Source organism: Bactrocera dorsalis, unplaced genomic scaffold (assembly GCF_023373825.1).
Source record: "Bactrocera dorsalis isolate Fly_Bdor unplaced genomic scaffold, ASM2337382v1 BdCtg015, whole genome shotgun sequence".
NCBI classification, from domain to species: domain Eukaryota; kingdom Metazoa; phylum Arthropoda; class Insecta; order Diptera; family Tephritidae; genus Bactrocera; species Bactrocera dorsalis.
The window spans coordinates 1-19,147 of NW_026038066.1; the positions used below are offsets into that span (position 1 = coordinate 1).

Genomic DNA, 19,147 nt, shown 5'->3' on the forward strand with positions numbered 1-19,147 from the left:
TTTATGGATATTGATACTCTTGTAACGAACGTTTTCAATAGCAAATAACACGGTGCGCTCCAATCTGATTCGTTATAGTAGCTGACTTACTCTTCATTGTCAGATATTTCTTCAAGCTCTTCATTAGCTCCAATTGGTGCACTCACATTAGTACTGATTGTTTCAGTTGAATTTACAGTTGACTTTTCTGCATTCTCGCGTTCACTCTGTTAAGGATTAATCGTTTATTTTAACGAAATCTTATTCGGCACAGAATGCTCGGTAAATCAAAATATTTTGTATTTTTGTGTGCATGTTTAATCCAAATTTGAAAATAATGCTAGTTCTACTCATTTATTACCTTGTTCTCTGTTTCACTTTGTTCTCGATGCTGCCCTGGAATAGTGGGCATACTAGACGCTTGTATATTTTCATTTTGTGATCCAACACGATTTGATTGATTCTTCTTCTTCTTTTTCTTATTCTTTTTTGTAGGATTGACATTCATGTTGCCAAATTTTGTAGCTGTTGGATTGGACGCATGTCCATATTCAAAAGTTTTGACTGGTTTGAATTCATCCGAAAAATTGGGCATATTCCTATTGAAGGTGTTCGATAGGGCACCAGAAGCAGAAGCAGCACCAGAGTCAGTAGTGGTACTAGTTCCCTTATGACCGTAATCTATTACTTTCGGTTTTGGTACGGCAGTATTTTGGTAATCAATTACTTGTACAGGTCGAAAGTAGTCATCTCCGTAACCATGCTTGTTTCCTGGGCTGTTTGATTAATTTCATATTTTGAAAATTTTAAAAATCATTAATGTAGACTTGCAACACTAGTGTAGATTCCATATTAACTTGAAATACTTTTTTTTACATTTTTTTCTTTATTTTATAGCATAACTTGGTAACATTTGGAACACACGAACCATAATACGAACTCACAAAGGCCATTTCTGTAAGAAACTGCTTTCATATCGAAACATAATTTTCGTTTTCATTAAAATTCAACAATTATGTTTCATTGGTTGTTTATATACTCGCATCTATACGGAATAGACGGTCTTTTAATTTTTATTTTCTCATTAATTAAAAAAATATATCAGTATAGTGAGTTGGGAAGGGCAAACAACGGAACAACAGATGCGAGAGTATTTGTAAGAATTATAAAAGAGAGAGTATTGTAATTTGAGGGGTCGTCGTTAATTGCGAACCGATTGCACTCAGAACTTCACTAGATCAATTCCTCTATTAGCATATTAGATCATTACCAATTTACATTAAAATTGCTTAATTTTAAGACGATTTTATAGACATCTGGAAAGCAATTAGACTGTCATTTTGATTATATTGATATACACATATGATCAAAATAATAAGCACATTTCTTTATCCTGTAAACGCGGTTAAATTTGGAATGTTTGACGAGACGAGTTGAAATCCGGGATCTATCTGTACGTCTGTCCATTTATGTAAGCTGTAACTTGAGTAAAAATTTAGACATCGTAATGAAACTTGATACACGAGTTCCTTGTATAAAACGGAGGACTAGTTCGTTATAATGAGCGTTATCGGACCACTGCCACGCGCACATATTCCATTAAGCGACAACCTAGAAAGTGCCACAATTAACCACTGATGCTCAAAAATGAAATGCGTTGATACCAAAGGGCGCCACTTAGTCGGAGAGCAGCAATATACTTATGTACTCGTATTGTTTTTTTTTATTAAGAATATTAAATGATATAAAATAAAAAATATGTAATACTCACGTTTATAAGAACACATACAGTCCACTATTCATAAATATGTATGTTCAAATGTATTGAACATGCAAACATACATGCATAAATAAACACATAATGTACATTGTCAGACAAAACATATTAGACAGATGGCTACGAATGCTAAAAACATCTCGTATACTCCAAATTACAATTTTGGACATAAAAAACAACTTAAATATAAAGGCATATTGTTTATTTAGTGAAACAATGAAAAACCTTACACTTACACTTAGTTTACATTTTATACGAGAGAAATTACGAGTAACCAATATTCACTGCGACAAAACATATTGATCTAGTCGCAGTTTTTCGCGACAATCGCGTTTTTTTTGACAATTTTGCATTCTCTACGCAATTTGAGCAACGATATAAAAAATCAGTATCATTTTAGTTTAACCAAGTATCTTCACATAAAAAGTTGTGATGCTATTGAAATTCTACTAATTTCGAAGAAATTAATAACAAAAAGTGGTCATGGCAAACATTTAATTCAATTAAAACAATTAATAATTAAAGACTACAAGAATCGATTATCTTAAAAAGACATTTGTAGCAAATTTTATGTCAACAAATCAACAGTGAGCTTTATTATAAATAAATTTAAGGACAGTGGATCTGTGAAAACTCACCTCCATGGAGGACAACCTAAAGGTACAACACGACTTAACGATTCAAAAATACTTATAGAACTAAAAAAGCTTCTTAAATTTGAAAGTTAGCAGCTGCACTGTACAAGGAAGACCTTGTGCAGGTGGGCTAACAAGCTATAGGGCGGCTAAAAAGCCTTTTACAAGGAGCATTCCAAAGTAAACAGGACTAAAAAAAAACAGAAAAAATGATTTTTTCGGCAAAATCAATTTATTTTATTCAAAATTGTCTCCTTCTGATTCAATACAGCTTTTTGCACTGTCCAAAAGCATGTCGAGCGAGTGTTTTAGCTCGTTGACCGGTATGACCGCCAGTATGCCGGTGCAATCTTTTTGAATGGCCTCTACGTCTGTATAACGCTTTCCTTTCATGGGCAAATGCATTTTTCCGAAAAGGAAGAAGTCGCACGGTGCCATATCAGGTGAATACGGGGAGTGGTTAATGTTTAAAATGTGATTTTTGGTTAAATAACACAAGCGTCGATCGATGAGACCGCGCATTATCGTGCAACAAACTTCAATTTTCATCTTCGCGATATTCGGGCCGAACACGTGGAATACGGCGCACCAAACGCTTCAAATCTCGAAGGTAGAATACCGCATTAACGTTTTGGCCGGGTGGAACAAGTTCTTTTTGGACATACCCTTGGAGTCACAAAAACAAATCAGCATTGTCTTCACTTTTGACTTCTCCATGCGGGTTTTTTTGGGTTTCGGCGAGTTCGGTGCCTTCCATTCAGCATTCTGTCACCAGTTACAATATTGTAAAGGAAGTTTTGTCCTTTTTGACCTCTTTAATGATGTCCTTCGAATGTTGGATTCGGAGCAATTTTTGGTCGTCAGTCAATTTGTGCGGAACAAACCGTGCACACACCTTTCGGTTCGGTCAAAATATGATAAATCGATGTTTTGGAGATGTTCAATTCCATTTCCACGAACATACTGACACTTAACAGGCAATAACTTCACTTCCAATGGATGAAATTGTCACTGGACATTCGATAAAGATAGCAGATTCTAACGCACCAGTCGACATATACATGGCACCACCAGCGGATACTTTGGAACGCACTTTGTATATCAAGAAACATTCGACTAAGACGATTACAATTTGCTTGGGAACACATCAACTGGTCAGTGAAACGAAGGAAAACAATACTTTTCTCTGATGAATCAACACTTAATTTGATATATTCAGACAGAATGAAAACAGCTCGCCGACCAAAAAATAATAGGTTAGATCACCGATACTGCCAAGGTACGGTTGTATGGTGGAGGTGACATTACGGTACGGGGATGTTATTCTGGGTTTGGTGTTGAACCCTTCGTGGAATCAATGGCATTATGGATTGATTCATATACGAGGATATCCCTGAGAACGCGATGCTTCCCCTTGCCGAGTGGAATATGCCATTTTCATGGTCCAAAGCACACGTCGAAACTAGGGGGCAAATTGGGTCACAGCTCAAAATATTAATGTCGTAAAGTGTCCGAATCTCACTCCTATTGAGAATCTTTGGGAGATAATAAATAGAAGGGTAGACAGAGAAGGAGTGAATGAGATAAAAACAAAATGTTCGAAGCTGCAAAACCAGACTAGATAAGCATTCCACAAGAAGTTTTTAACAATCTTATAGCTTCTATGCCAAATAAACCCAGTGAAGTAATTAAAAATAATGGTTATGCTATAAAATATTAAATTACAATCATTATTCCAATATGTTTTATCGCACTGAATATTGAATATGTTAAATTTGTTTCGTATAAAATGGCGTGGGATCAAATAATTTCCAAGGTTTTGTATGTTTTCATAAAATAAATAATTATTCTTTAAATCTGGTAGATTTGTTCATATTTAAAATGAAATTGTGAGAATAGGAGATGATAATGTAATTCGTAGGTATGAGTCCAATATATTATATTTTGTCCGACACTGTACATACATTTATATGAGACACGTATGCATATATATGCAGTACGCATGCACTCAACAATCAACAATATAAACATATTTACGTAGGTTAAGATATATACATATGATAATCTATTGACCTAAGATGTACATTTAGGCAATTGATTACAACCCCATACCATGCAGCATAATCAATATGCACCATACATACAAACATCCGCACATACATATACATATGTATTTAGTTATTTAAGATAGTTTGAAAAATTGTATATAAAGTTGTCTTACAAGTATGGAACTGTAATTTGGCAAAGAGTATTGCAGTACTAAGGGGAAACTGTGGTTGAAGTCCCTAGATACCGAATGTGTGGACCGCAGTGCCTACAATTGACTTTATGTCGAAAATATCTGTAAATGTGTGAGATATATAAGTGAAATTCAGAAATAATCCTTTCCTGATAGTAGTATGTCTGCGTGTCAAAAGTGTGTTGAATCGGATCAATAGTTTCCTTAGGCCTATACCTAATATCAAGATTTTGGAACTTCCAGGTGACTTTATGCCGCATATATCAGCCAATATTTGAGCTACCTTATTGAAAACGAGAGAGCGGAGAGTGTTTTACTAACAAACAAAGTATATTTCTACCTAAAGTAGATAAAATCGGATGAAAGCTACCTAGCCCCTATATAACTAATACCAGAATTTTCGAACTTTCGGCTGACTTTACTTCATATGATTTGTAAATGTATGTGAGGCATCTTAATGAAATCTAGGGAGCATCTTATTAGTATCTGGCATAATGATAGTATATAAAAAAGATAAAATCAGGTAGATGCTACCCCAAGGCCCATATTTTAATAAACAATTTTGCCACCTGAAGAAATTTCCCAGACTTTCTTTCCTGCCAGTTGCAAGAATATAAAAAGTTCGTTTACACCCAAACTTAGTGCGTCCTTCTTTAATAATTTTCTTACTTGCTAATTATTCTAAGGTTTTCAGCAAATCGGTCGATTTATCTTAATGGTTCGTTCTTTCGCTTGTATAGCTCCTTATTTAAAAGGCAATTAAATCTTAAAAATTTTATAAACGGGTAGAAATAAGCATTACAGTGCTGAGGAGAAGAAAGTCGTCTCGAACCTCAAAAAAGAGTGCAAAAGTCCTTGAAATATCGCTAAAGGTTTTGGGTGGTGATTGTATTTCGTGCACAATGCCCTAAAGATTAAAAGAATATCGAAACTCGCGGTCTCTCTATAAAGGACCCATTCATAACTTCAATAATCATGGTACTGCTTTTCATGGTATTGTATATGGCCAATACATCATATTACAGACACCATGATCAGAGACCTTGGAGAACACGATACTGCCATATCCTAAAGGAGATATGCCACTAATACGAACATTTCAGTATGCTAACGACCCTAATCATATTTCGATTGGTTCCAGGATGGTGAGACTTCTCTTAATTGACCAAGTCAGTCCCTCGACTTGAATCCTTTAGAAAACCTTTAGAGGTAGCTGAAACAGTGGATTGGAAGCAATCTTTCCAAAATAAGGTCCAGTTATGAAATTTTTTTTAAAAAGCCTGGTGTGAGACTTCAATTGACACGTGCCGCAAATTTATTTCCAGTATGCCAAAGCTAATTTCAAAAATAACTGAAAATAATGGAGATAGAAGTAAGCGAAAATCAAACAGCCACAGAAAACTGAAGCTAATACATTTTTTCAGTCACAGATAAGTTTTTATTTAAATTAGTATTACTAATATCTTTATTTTTCTATTTAAATGATAAAAGTAATGAAATGTAAAATATGCAAAAGTTAATTTATTAGTAATTGAGAGCTTTACCAGTGAATGTACTTATTATTTTGACCATGGGTGTATATAACCACAAGTGACAGCGACAGCAAACTTCTGTAGTTAAATTCGAAGTAAAGAAATTGCGGATTAAAATACCGATTTTAACGGCTTCTTGTTCTATCGCCACCTTATTAGGAGAAATGATCCCAGTTTTTTAAAGATATCCCCAAAATTATGTGCATCATAGTTAACTTTTACTTACTGAATATTTTTGTAATCGTTTATAAGGATTGGAAGTAAATGTTCTATTACGTTCTTTACGCTTGCGTTCAGAAAAGACTTGCTAAATAGTTCGTTTGTACAATTTAGTTTTCATATTCGATTTTGTTTATATAATATATTTTTGGTGATTTCGATCTTTACCAAAGTTTGCTGCAAATATATTTTGAGAAAAATCTTTCACGTTGTGAGTTAGCAGGCAATTGCAGCCCGAATCAGCTGATACGACCTATCTTATTCAATTCCCACGACTGCCGGTCATACGTACCGGAATTGACTCGGATTTTATCCGACCAAGGGCAGTCCTTTCGGCGATCTAAAAAAATAAAAAAAAAACCTATCTTATGAGAGCGCAATGAAAATGATCAGTCAACCCTGCTTCTACCGCCCGCTTTACCGTAGGATACCGTAGAATTTCCGACGATTTGGATTTTTCCCGTACAAACGTGTCAGCTGATTGCTCTCTTACAACGCAGCGCTGCCAGTCTCAGTAATTATAAAAATTGTCTTCAAAATGTTTGAAATTTTCTTAAACTAACTCAAAATCAGAGTCGAATGCTTTATTTATAAATATACATATAAACTATTTTTAATAGTTAGTTTTCAGTTTCCATATTCTATATATTAAGAAAAATTGTAATCGAAAAGTTAGATGAAAACAAAAAAAGATGGATGATTTCTACGGACTCAACTTTTGACAAATTTTGCTCGCTACAGGCGTCAACTGAGGAAGGGAGGAGCAAAATTCGGTGTTTCTGCTATTATTTACTCGTATCATTTTGAGCTAATAAATTTATACTTCTGGGTGAGTAGAGGAACACAACTTGTCTTATGTTTATTAAATCTTTATTTAGATAAAATTACTAAGACATATTCGGTAACTTTTTAAGAAGTATGCTCACTAATAGAGCATTTTCTTTCACGTAAATTATGTTTTATAGTCATAAAAATGTGTCCCAAGTTTATTTGCAGCGAGAAAAATATTTTCAATGTAAAACTTTGGAAGCGTTTTTTCTCAAAACTACTTTTCTCGATTTTCCAAAGCGAGGAGAGTCGTAGTGGTAATGATTTCCATTGAAGTTGTTAATTGCAATTTCTAATAGAAATTAACCGATTGCTAATTTAATTTGATTTCTACTTTTACTTTTAGATTACACCGAAAGCTTCTCGTGTTATTTGAGCTTTAAATTTATTGTGGAAAGTATGGTGAGTTTAGCCAGGCTAGGTAAGTGAAGTTGAGTATAATTTTTTTTATTTTTTCAGCTGATAATGTGTCTTTTCAGTCGTCGATGACGACGTCTTTTTTCAACGACGAGGTTCACAAAGCTTATTACAGTTCGAATTAACAAATTTATAAATAACAAATAATAATTATAAAAAATAGACTGACTTCGAAAAGTGTTACTACGTTTACACGTGACTATTGGTTCACGAATTTGAAGCATAAACCTTCAATGAATTCGATTTTTGTGTGTAACCAAAGTTGAAAATCAATTCATGAATAAGTGAAACTTCATACTTCAGTTCACGAATCTGCAAACGGTACATTTTTGAATTCGTGAATTAAAGAAATCGTTAACTAACGAACGCCTAAACGTAGTACAAGGTGCATTCCAAAGTAAACAGGACTTAAAAAAACAGAACAAATGCTTTTTCGGCAAAATCATTTTTTTTATTCAAAATAGTCTCCTTCTGATTCAATACAGCTTTTTGCACTGTCCAAAAGCATGTCGAGCGAGTGTTTTAGCTCGTTGGCCGGTGTGGCTGCTAGTATGCCGGTGCAAGATTTTTTAATGGCCTCTACGTCTGCATAACGCTTTCCTTTCATGGGCAAATGCATTTTTCCGAAAAGGAAGAAGTCGCACGGCACCATATCAGGTGAATACGGAGAGTGGTTATTGGTTAAAATGTGATTTTTAGTCAAATAATCGGTCACAAGCGTCGATCGATGAGACGATTCTGAGCAATTTTTGGTCATCAATCAATTTGTGCGGAACAAACTGTGCCGTGATCACGGATTTTGATTGGCACACATGTTGATCGTCATTTATGTCCTCACGACCACTTTGAAAACGTTGAAACCATTCGTGCACTCTGCTACGGGATAGACAATCATCGCCATAAACTTGTTTAATCAATTGAAACGTTTTACCAATTTTAAAACAAAATTTAATGTTGGCTCTTCTTTCGAAGCTCATTTTCGCACTGATAACACAAACATACTGACACTTAAAACGCAATAACCTCACTTCCAATGGATGAAATGTCATGAAATTCTCACTGGACAATCGGTAAAGATAGCAGATTCCAACGCACTAGTCGACATACAGATGGCACCACCAGGGGCGTTAGATTCAAAAAGTCCTGTTTACTTTGGAACGCACCTTGTATACATATTTATTTATTTCTACATAGTCAGCATACTCGCCAATGTGAAAATAGCGTCGGTAATCCACATGGTAAACTCACATGGTTTTAATAACAAGTAAGGAAGGAGTAAGTTCGGGTGCAACCGAACATTTTATACTCTTGCAACTCACAAGAATCAAAGCCAGGGAAATACCTTAAGATGTAAAACGTCAACCAGAGGATCAGAATCTAACAATTTTATATATACACATACTATATATAATTTATACTCCAACCGAGATATTCAGCATACATACATATGTATGTAGTATATGTGAGTTGGCGTAGTATCGACCCGATTTTATCTATTAACTATTATCAAGTGACATACTAAATAAAACTATTCCCTGGGTTTCATTCAACACCTGATATGACTCAAAGATAACTCAAATATTTGCCGATATATGAAGTATAAAGTCAGCAGGAAGTTCGAAAATCTTTATATTAGGTATATGGGGACTCAGAAAAGTATTGACCCGATTCAATTCATTTTAGATACACAGATTTACTATTATCAGAAAGGATTCTGTCTGAATTTCAATTGTATATCACATATATTGAGCGATATTTTCGGCCAAAAGTCAATTATAGGTACTGAGGTCAACACATTCGGTACCTAGGGGCTTGAACAGTTTTGTTTGGATTTGAGCAATTGCTAGTCATAAGGTGGAGTACTTTAAAGGAATTATTAGTTCAAAATTGTGCTATATGGGAAGTAGACGGGATTGCAGTTCGGTTTCGCCCGTACTCACACATATGAATATGAGAAGAATGCAAGTACTAATTTTCGTCGAAATGGGTCGGTAGGGGCGGTGCCACGCCCATCGTCTAATTTTTACACTGGATTCTATAAAGCCCTCTCATAAATAAATGTTTCTGGCGAAATTAGTTATTGAATTATTGCGCGTTTATTAGTTTTTAACAGTAACGTCATATGGGAAGTGAGCGGGGTTAATTTTCGATTTCATTTATTTTCACACTGTTGGTAGGAGTTCTTATAGTATTATTCCTGGGAGAATTTGGTTATTGTAGCTTTAGTAGTTTAGGAGATATGTACATTAAACTTTTTAGAGAGCGGAGCCACGCCCCTTTTTCAAAACTTTTTGCCCACAGATTCGCCTTGCTACTGGCCGGTACCAAATTAGAGTTTTATATTTTAGTTTTGTCCTTAGTTATGGCGCTTTATATGTTTTTGGGTTATGGCGTTTTGTAGGTGTAGCTGTGGTCCGATTACGCCCAGCTTTGAACTCATATTTTTTTTTACTAAGGAACACGCTTACCAAGTTTCATAAGGGTATCTCAATTTAACTTAATTTACAGCGTGTACGGACGTACGGATGGATAGACAGACACTCATTTGGATTTCAACACGTCTCGTCATCCTGATCATTTATATATACATATATTTAACCCTATATCTATCTCGATTAGTTTTAGGTGATGCGTACAACCGTTACGAAAACAAAACTATTATTCTCTGTAGCAACATATGGCAAGGGTATAAAAATAGCTTGCTATATAAACATAATTTTTGAAATATATGTCAGGGATTAAATAAAATAAGTAAAAAGAAATAAATTTAGGTTTTTTTTTAATTCATATTTTACAATCCGCTAAAATTTTTCAACTCGGCTTCGGCCGAAGGTCGGTTCGGGTGGTATACGGTCGTTTACTCCTTATTATTTAAAATTTGTTAAGGTGCCATTTAGTCATTGTTAAATTTTCTGAGCAGATCAAGACGAACAGAAACGAGTTATGGATCTTGTATAAAATTGGAGGACAAAAACAAAGTTTTAAAGTACAATCCTCTCGCAAACGTTTTTATAGTTATTCTATACAAATTCCTTTGAGCTCTGATGTCAAATGATTTAGCTCTCTCATTTTCATTAAACATGTCTGGATTCATGCGAATAGTAGTAATCAATATATATATTGTAATAATAGAATATAATAACAACCATTCGAATCAAGTTCAAGTCTTTTACAAGAAAGAATTGTTATAATTCCACATGATGAAAGTTTATATTTAAAATTTTGTTTAATTTTTTCACGGGTAATATTAATGGAGGATTAACGGTACTAATTTTTCTGGGTAATCACATCATATTAGTTCAAGTCTTCTTCAATGTTTGCGAGACATTTTTTTATACATTTCAAACGACTCAATTTGCTATCGAGTTCAAAAAAACAATAATGTAAAATTCCTTAAAAAAATTGTGAGTAGTCTTAATGAATCTGATTCGAATACTATTTATGTATATTATTTTAACTCTAACTTGCAACTTAAATAAGTAGGGATATAAAATTAAATTAGTAGGTAAATTCATGCCAAGAGTGTTAAAATAACAATGCTTTTATCATAAATTTTCTGTGAACTATTCTTCACATAAATTACAATACACAGCTTTAAAATTCGAAAAAAATCACGCTAAATTAACCGTGGTTTGAACGGTACTTAGTATTTATTTATGAACATTATTTTATTGGAATATTACATACTAGACATTTGGCAAAAAGGACGTCGGTGCACAATAAGCGTGACTTGTTCGTACCAAATTCGATTAAGATATAGGTGATAAATTGGAAGTGCAAGTTAGCCCCTCGATATTACGGATTTTAAAATATTAGTTCTATAAGAGGTTATATCCACTTGTGGATTTCAAAAGATATGAGCGTATTTGTAGGAATTTTTAAATTAAAACTTTCTCAAAACTTTAAATGTGTTTTTCTCGAAACGCTGTTTTCAGATTCGGCGAGAAATAATATTTTTGGTAATTTCGATTTTTTAAGTCACTATTGCATATAAAGTGTAAATTTTTCCTCAAAACAACGATTTTTTTTTTGGGAAATTCAGCATTTTGTCGAAAATTTAGACTAGTTGTCAGTAATGCAAATCTTCCTCACCGCCAGACATCTTTTTTCAGATAAAGGGAATCAAAATTTTCAAATGTTCATTAAAGTATTTTAAATTCTGTAAATTTTTTATTTATATATTTATTATATATTTTTCTGACGTTCAAGTGGATATAACACCTTAAGATTTTCCCCACAAGAGTGCCATTACAGCATCCCTTCCCTTAGGGTGACCGCAGAGTGGACGCTTAAAACCGAATCGAGCGCATTTTCCCATTTACGCTCGAATCGACTTTGAGCATCCACTCTGCGGGCACCCTTATTAACCCTCTTCCGAGTTAATTATAAATAAATAAAAGCATTTGGGTTGATAAAATTTTTACTTTTATTCCATACCTTTTAATTGGGTATTAAATATTTATGAAGATTGGTTTATAATCATTTTAATTAATTAATAATTAATAGCATAGAGTTTGTGTGAAAAGTTGTTAGAAATAGATGAATTTCAGCATCGTTAACTTCGCGGCATACTCGGTAGGCACAAATTGCCCTGTTTCAATAAACAATAACAAAATGTATCTTAACCGAATCATCCATCGAAGCTGTGAATTTAGTAGATAATTCAATATATTTCAACAACTTTGGTGCTTTACAAGTCAAAACCAAATATTGTTCAATGAGCATTCTGAAACATTATAATTCGTAATTTAGTAATATGTAGTGCATTAATTGTTGTTTTTCTTTACTGTGACATTACCGCATTAAAAGTGAACTAATGTGGTCGACAACTTAAATCTACTTGACAACAACTAGTTTCGACAGGTTTTGTGTGTAGATTATCTGCTCTAATCGCGGTTGCCAGACTTGGAACTCCTCTGCCTTTTATTAAAAAATGGCTTCTTATTAACACCACTAATTGCATTTGGGATTGTGGATTATTTTGTTAAATGGACCCACGATTCGATTATGTTTGTTACGTTACATGTAATTCGTATTTGTCAAGAGGACAATGAAAAGAGAAGGAATGGAATAGAAATTCCAGCATTAACAGTTTTTTCAATGTGGTTATACACTATTTTACTACAATTAGAAAGTGTATAGGCGCGCTAACACAGATTTGTGAGACCGAAGAGAATGATGCTCTCAAAGACAGCGATCATTTTAAGTATACGGGGAAGGGCAAGGTGCAAACATACACAAATACATACATACCTTTGTATGTTTGGTCAAAAATTGTCCAAAAAAATGTAACTAATCAAAGATTTCGTATTCAAATTTTAAATTTAAAAATTTTCTTATGGAGGTACGTATGCAGTTATGTATGAATGCATATAAGTTTTGTAAGCATTGCAGTTGAGTATTTATCATATTTAAGTGAATGAATAAAAAAATTAATATTTTCATACTTATACATGATTTATCTGTCGTATAGTATACGTACATGTGAATCATAATAAGCATATAACATTTAATATATCTCAATTGCAATGACAAAATTAGTAAAGAACTCAAAATGTTAACCTTAACTTTTGCAGACTTTTAACACTTTTAAATCTAAAGTTTATTTCATACGGGTGTTATTTCTATTAATTTTTGGAATCAGTAAAATAATTCACTTCTGCTATTTGAAATAGGTATCAATTGAACAGGCTTCTAACATTACTTCAGATGCTCATAATGACATTCATTTCATTTCATAAAATCATTAAATGTAATATGTGAGAGGGAATAATCTGAGTTGATCTTCAGATATTTTTATGAAATCTGCTTCAATATGAAACCACATTTTAAATTTTTTTCTCGAATGACTAAATGCAAACTTATGTATTTTATAAATATTATTCAAATTTAAAAAACAAGCAAATTTTCTTTTGTGCCGACTATGCATATGGTTTCATGTTATATAAATTAAAAATTGGGTCGATGTATTTTTGGAATTGCTGCGAAAATCTTACAACTTACAAATTGCGACGAAATAAAATTCATATTACACAATGAATTCGTTAATTCGTAAACAAATTAAAATCTTTATGTTGTACAGATACGGGACAATAACTAATTTATTGTTTAATCAACTCTAGTGTAAGGGCAAATACACTGGATTCAGTGTACATATATCAGCAGGGATCACATAACCTCGCTTGAGCCCGGCAAACTCCTGGAACTGTTCAGGCTGCTTGGGCTCTGTGAGTTCATGTGATATAGGAGAGGGCACAATAGACCCTAGGTCGCGGTGCATTACCTCAATTAATAATTCTAATTCTAATTCTAATGGGCAAATATGAGAAGTACAATCGATCAAAAATCTTAAAATTGTAGTTGTTGAATTCGAAAAATTGTAATTATTTCGCAATATAACGGGTTGTGAATTTCCTACAGTATGTAAAAGTTTTTCTTGGGTTTTGAGTTCGGGACGAAAATTCTCTCAACATAAAAAATTAACATATCTGTATATTTGTATTTTATAGAATTTTTTAATTCTGTGCCTTTTAATTCAAAAAAAATATTTATTATATTCACATGCCAACTTCTTTCAAGAACTTTGTAAAGGCTGATAAATGATCGAGTAACTAAAGAAATATATACGCGCTTCCATAAAGTGAGTTTATATTTGTTGAAATAGTTTAATTTTTAATAATTATGAGATGGCTTTTAAAATATTTATCTCTTTCGGATCTCACACCTCTTTTATATGTTTATGAGAATTGAATTAATATGAAAAAAAAAAACAATTTAAACATACCCGTCAACCCATGAGGTTTCCCTTTCTGTAGCTTCTTCGCTTTGTCTGCCTTTGTCATCAGAACCACCGCCACGACGGGATGAATTCTGGTTTCTGCGTTCATCCATGTCCTTATTATTTCTACCGAAATTGCGGCGGTCATCATTCGGTGCACTCCTACCAAATTTCGAGTTATTGCCACCACCGCCACCATAATTTGGACCATTGCCACCTCTGAAATTAGGGCTATCACCTCGGAAATTCGTTCCATTACCACCGCCGAAGTTTTGGCCATCATCTCGGAAGTTCGGCCCATAGCCACCACCGAAATTTGGGCCGTTATCTCGGAAATTCGGTCCATTACCACCGACTAAATTTGATCCGCCTTGACCAAATCTATTGAAATTGGGTCCATTTCTATTGTAATTGGGTCTATTCGGACCATTTCCACAATTGCCCCCTTCAAAATCAAAATTACCTCCCATTCCTCCGAAATTCGGACCACGATCATTAAAGTTTGGACCATTGCCACCAAAGTTCAGCCGGTTACCACTAAAATTTGGACCCCCAAACTGGGGACCGTTTCCGCCAAAATTCTGGTTGTTTGCACCGAAGTTTGGACCGTCTCCACGAAAATTGCGCCCATTTCCCCCATAATTTGATCCAAAGTTTGAGCCGTTTCCTACGGGATTATTTGTGTTAGACTTGTTTTGTTGTAATTGCTGCAGCAACATAGGCAACTGCTGAAGAAACTGTGGAGGCGGAGCACAGCTCGGATCTGCACTTTCCCTGCCCTGAGCTTTAGCCAAGGCCTGAGAAATTTTCTGCATAAAAATAGGGTCTCTTAGAGCATCGCCCAAATTAGGAATGGCATTAGAAATATGAGGATGTATTTGCTGTTCATCTCGTCGAATTTCTCTATGAAAATCTTTGCCGCCATCATTATTATCTTCGTCATCATCGCCAATAGATGCAGGCGCGATAAAATCTGTCGGCTTTTCTACTACCACATCAAATAGCGAAGGTATTTTTTTAATAACCTTTGGTTTTTCTGGTTGGTCTCGTTCAGAATTTTCTTCAGTCGGCACATTTTCAGTGCTTTCCTCTGCGATTCTTAGTGAGTTCTTGTCTTCGTTACTACTGACAGCACCATCATCACCTTCTACCAAATCCAATCCAGGAATTCCCTCCGATTTGCCAAATAAATTACAAATAGCTCCAGAAGAATCGGCAGTGTTATTTTCTTCCTCTTCCACAAGGGAGATAATTTCGGTTACACAATCATTTGTTAGTTTAGGCGTCTTAGGACTTTCTATGGGTGCACTGAAGCGACTCTTTCGCTTACCTAAGATACCAGTAGAACCACTCGTTGTCGCGCTTTTTTCAACTGGTTCTGATGGCTTTTCCTCGCTTAATTGTTCGGTTTCAAGATTTTCCTGTTCATCGCTTATTTCCTCATTACCCGAAATAGGTTGGTTTGAATTTTCTTCTTCTTTTTCTTCTTCTTCTTCATCTTCTTTATTCTGATCATTACCAACGCCTCCTTCTTCGTGTTTAGGGCTCTCATCAGCTTTGCATTCCGCATTCCGTTCATTTGTCAACCCGTCATTACCATCTTGAGCTCGCTTATCACCTGTATCAGGCTTTTTGTCAATTTGTAATTTCCTTAACCGCATTTGCTCACGTCGTTCCATTATTCTTTGACGTTGCTTTTCGAACTCCTGCTCATAACGGCGATACATTTCACGGTCGGGATGATTAGCATTCGCAAGCTTCCATTGCTCGAATTGTTCTTCCCAACGTTGGAATTGAAGATCAAAGCTCTTTTCGTCCAAATCAGGCCGTGGTTGTTTTTGCTCAGTTGTCAAATGATCTGCTTCTGAATCACAATTGCTCTGATTCTGACTATTTTGCTCATTTTGGAAATTATCTTCAGGGTTTTGGTTTCTATTGAAATTACTATTTGAGCCGAAATTTCGATCATTTGAATTTGATCTTCGATTCATATTGTTCTGCCCAAAGTTTCGTTCGTTTGAATTTGATCGTCTATTATAATTATTTGGACCAAAACTTTTTTCATTTGAAGCGGATATATGATTAAAGCTGTCATTTGAGCGGTTATTGCGACTATTTAGACGATTTGAAGAATTGAAATTGTTGTTCATTCCAAAGCTATCTCCATTGTCTCCTTGTCCGAGATTTCGATCATTTGAACGAGATCTCGACGAAAAAGGATTGTTCGGACCAATATTTTTATTGATGTTGTCTGGTCCCATATTAATGCTATTACGTGGACTAATGTTGGATTCGTTCCTATCTGAGAAACTGTTGAAATTGCTTCTATTTGATAAGTTGCGGTCGTTTGAATTAGATCTTACATTAGAATTTTTATCCTGGGCAAAATTATCTTCGGTGTTTTCAATGAAAGTATTATTCGAATCATTATTTCTACCATTATTATCATACCTTTGCCCATAAAATGGACCATTATCTCCAGGCCGTTGTTTGAAATTACCACCAAAATTCCGCCCATTTGGACCAAATCTTTGATTCATGTTATTATTTCGACTTTGCATCATGTTATTTCCACCAAAATTTCTTTCGTTTCCATCGTTGTATTCATTATGGTAAAAGTTGTTGTTTGAATAATTTCTTTGATTTCTATCATTGTTACCAAATTGTTCACCTCTATTACCCTGACGATTTCCACTCTGATCATTATTTTCATACTGATACCGTTGATTACTAAAATTATCATTATTTCTACGGTTATTATTATTGAATAATTCTTGGAAATTATGCCCACTGGAAGTTTGATTACGATTAGCATTCCATTGAGTAGATCCTTGAATCTCTTGACGAGTCTGGGGAACATTTTCCATGAGATCTTCGTTATTATTTCCACTTATATTATCCTTTTCACTGTTCCAACGATTATTTGCATTTTTATTTATGGTATCGAATCCATCTCGACTGTTTCGGTTCTCAAATGAAGCATTCATTTTATTAACATTTGTAAACTCATATTCATTTAAATTATTTCGATCTTCATTTCTTGCATTCCAGTTATTTTGACCTCTTTCTTGAGAGATGAACTGGTTTCCTGACCGAGTACTACCAAAATTTGTATCAAAGTTGTTTTTATTTTGATTCCATTGACTTTTGGGTTCATCTTGGTTTTGCTTAATTTCATTACCTTGCTGATTGGAATTAGATATCCATGAGTTTCCACCTTGACCACGAAAATCATTTCGATCAGTAGACGATTGATGTACATTATTATTGTAGTTACTACCGCCACCGAGTTGGTTCGAGTTACTATTGGGATTTCCAAAAGTTGGCATACTAAGATGTTGTTTCTGCGTAACTTGTGGCATATTAGACATTGGTTGAGGTTGAGAATTCTGTTGTGGCTTTGCTACCATTGGAGGCGGTTGTTGAAAATTGGGAATTTGACCAAAGTTAGGAGGTTGCTGATTAAAGCTTGGAGGTGGTTGATTATAATTGAATTGTTGTTGCGGTTGCTGATATGAAGCTGCCCATTGAGGATAATTCATATTTGGGAATTGCCCCACTGGAGGAGGTTGATGTATTGGGGTAGAACCTTGGTTAAGAGGTAAAACTTGGCTCTGAGCCGAATGCGACTGAATTGGCGCAGGCGGTGGTTGCGTGTAGATTTGAGGTGTTCCAGAAATTTTAACGTTTTTTTCTTGTCCATCAGAGGGAGGCGGAGGTGGCGGCTGTTGTATCGACTGTATCTGCAGAGGCTGTGCTTGAACTGATGTTTGGGGTTGAACCTGTTGGTAGTAGTTATTAAAATTCGTACTTTGTCCTGTTGAAGATGCAGCGGCCATTTCCCTTTTATACTAAGTGCGAAATATAAAATATTTTATAACATAACTTACAATATAAATTATTCTTTATTTTACCTGTTCGCCGTACTGGGCGTGCCACTTTGCGTATTCTTGTTGATAAGCTTGCCATTGCTGCCAGTGTTGTTGTAAAGCATATTGTTGTTCTGGGGTTAAAGCGGCATACTGAGCTTCAGTATACTGCCCATAAGGTCCACTTGGAGTTGATGCTTGCACAGTAGCGCTTGTGGTAGACGCACTACTAGGTAACATTGGTCCTATAATTGGTGCTGCGTTCCCAGTTGTTGGTTCCGTTGGAGCCGGAGGAGGTGCTGTTGTTGGAGGTGGCGGAGCAACGGAAGGTGGTGGAGGTTGAGGTGGCGGGCATTGTGGTGCCGGTATTGGCGGAATTGGAGCACCAGCCGCGAGTCCAGCCCATTGATTCCACATATCCCTTGATACAATTATGTTCACTTAACTATCTAATTATTTTGATCAAATCAAAACGATGTCTGAATTTTTTTCTCACTTTTATATGTTTTTCAATGCGTCTATTTTTATTGGAATCGTAAACTTATTACTTCACTTTTCTTGGTAAAACTAATTAGTAAATGCGGGCAAAAACAATGATCACCAATTATTTTGTTGAATAGTCGCCATTTTTACTTCACGAAAAAACTATATATGGAAAAATCACGATAAATTTATTGTTATATATATTAAAAATCGACTTTTTTTATCGATTTTAAAGATGACATGACAATACAAACAAATGCAGATAATTTTTAAAATTTGATATAAAATCCTCATAAATATTTTATGAAACATGAAAATGTATGTAACGTCTTTATTAATGACTAATAAATAAATCCCATTGTAAAACATTTAAATATTTTAAAACTCGAGA

General features: G+C 34.7%; 1 protein-coding gene across 1 annotated transcript; it reads right to left on the reverse strand.

The window, feature by feature from the left end:
• Positions 1–90: 90 nt before the first annotated feature.
• Positions 91–18,932, reverse strand: LOC125779957 (putative uncharacterized protein DDB_G0282133; the record flags this gene model as incomplete). Its single annotated transcript, XM_049461243.1, is given in 4 exon segments — positions 91–206; positions 341–755; positions 14,411–18,255; positions 18,319–18,932. Coding segments are annotated over 4 exon segments (4,748 nt in total), but the record flags the coding sequence as incomplete, so codon positions are not given.
• Positions 18,933–19,147: the final 215 nt, after the last annotated feature.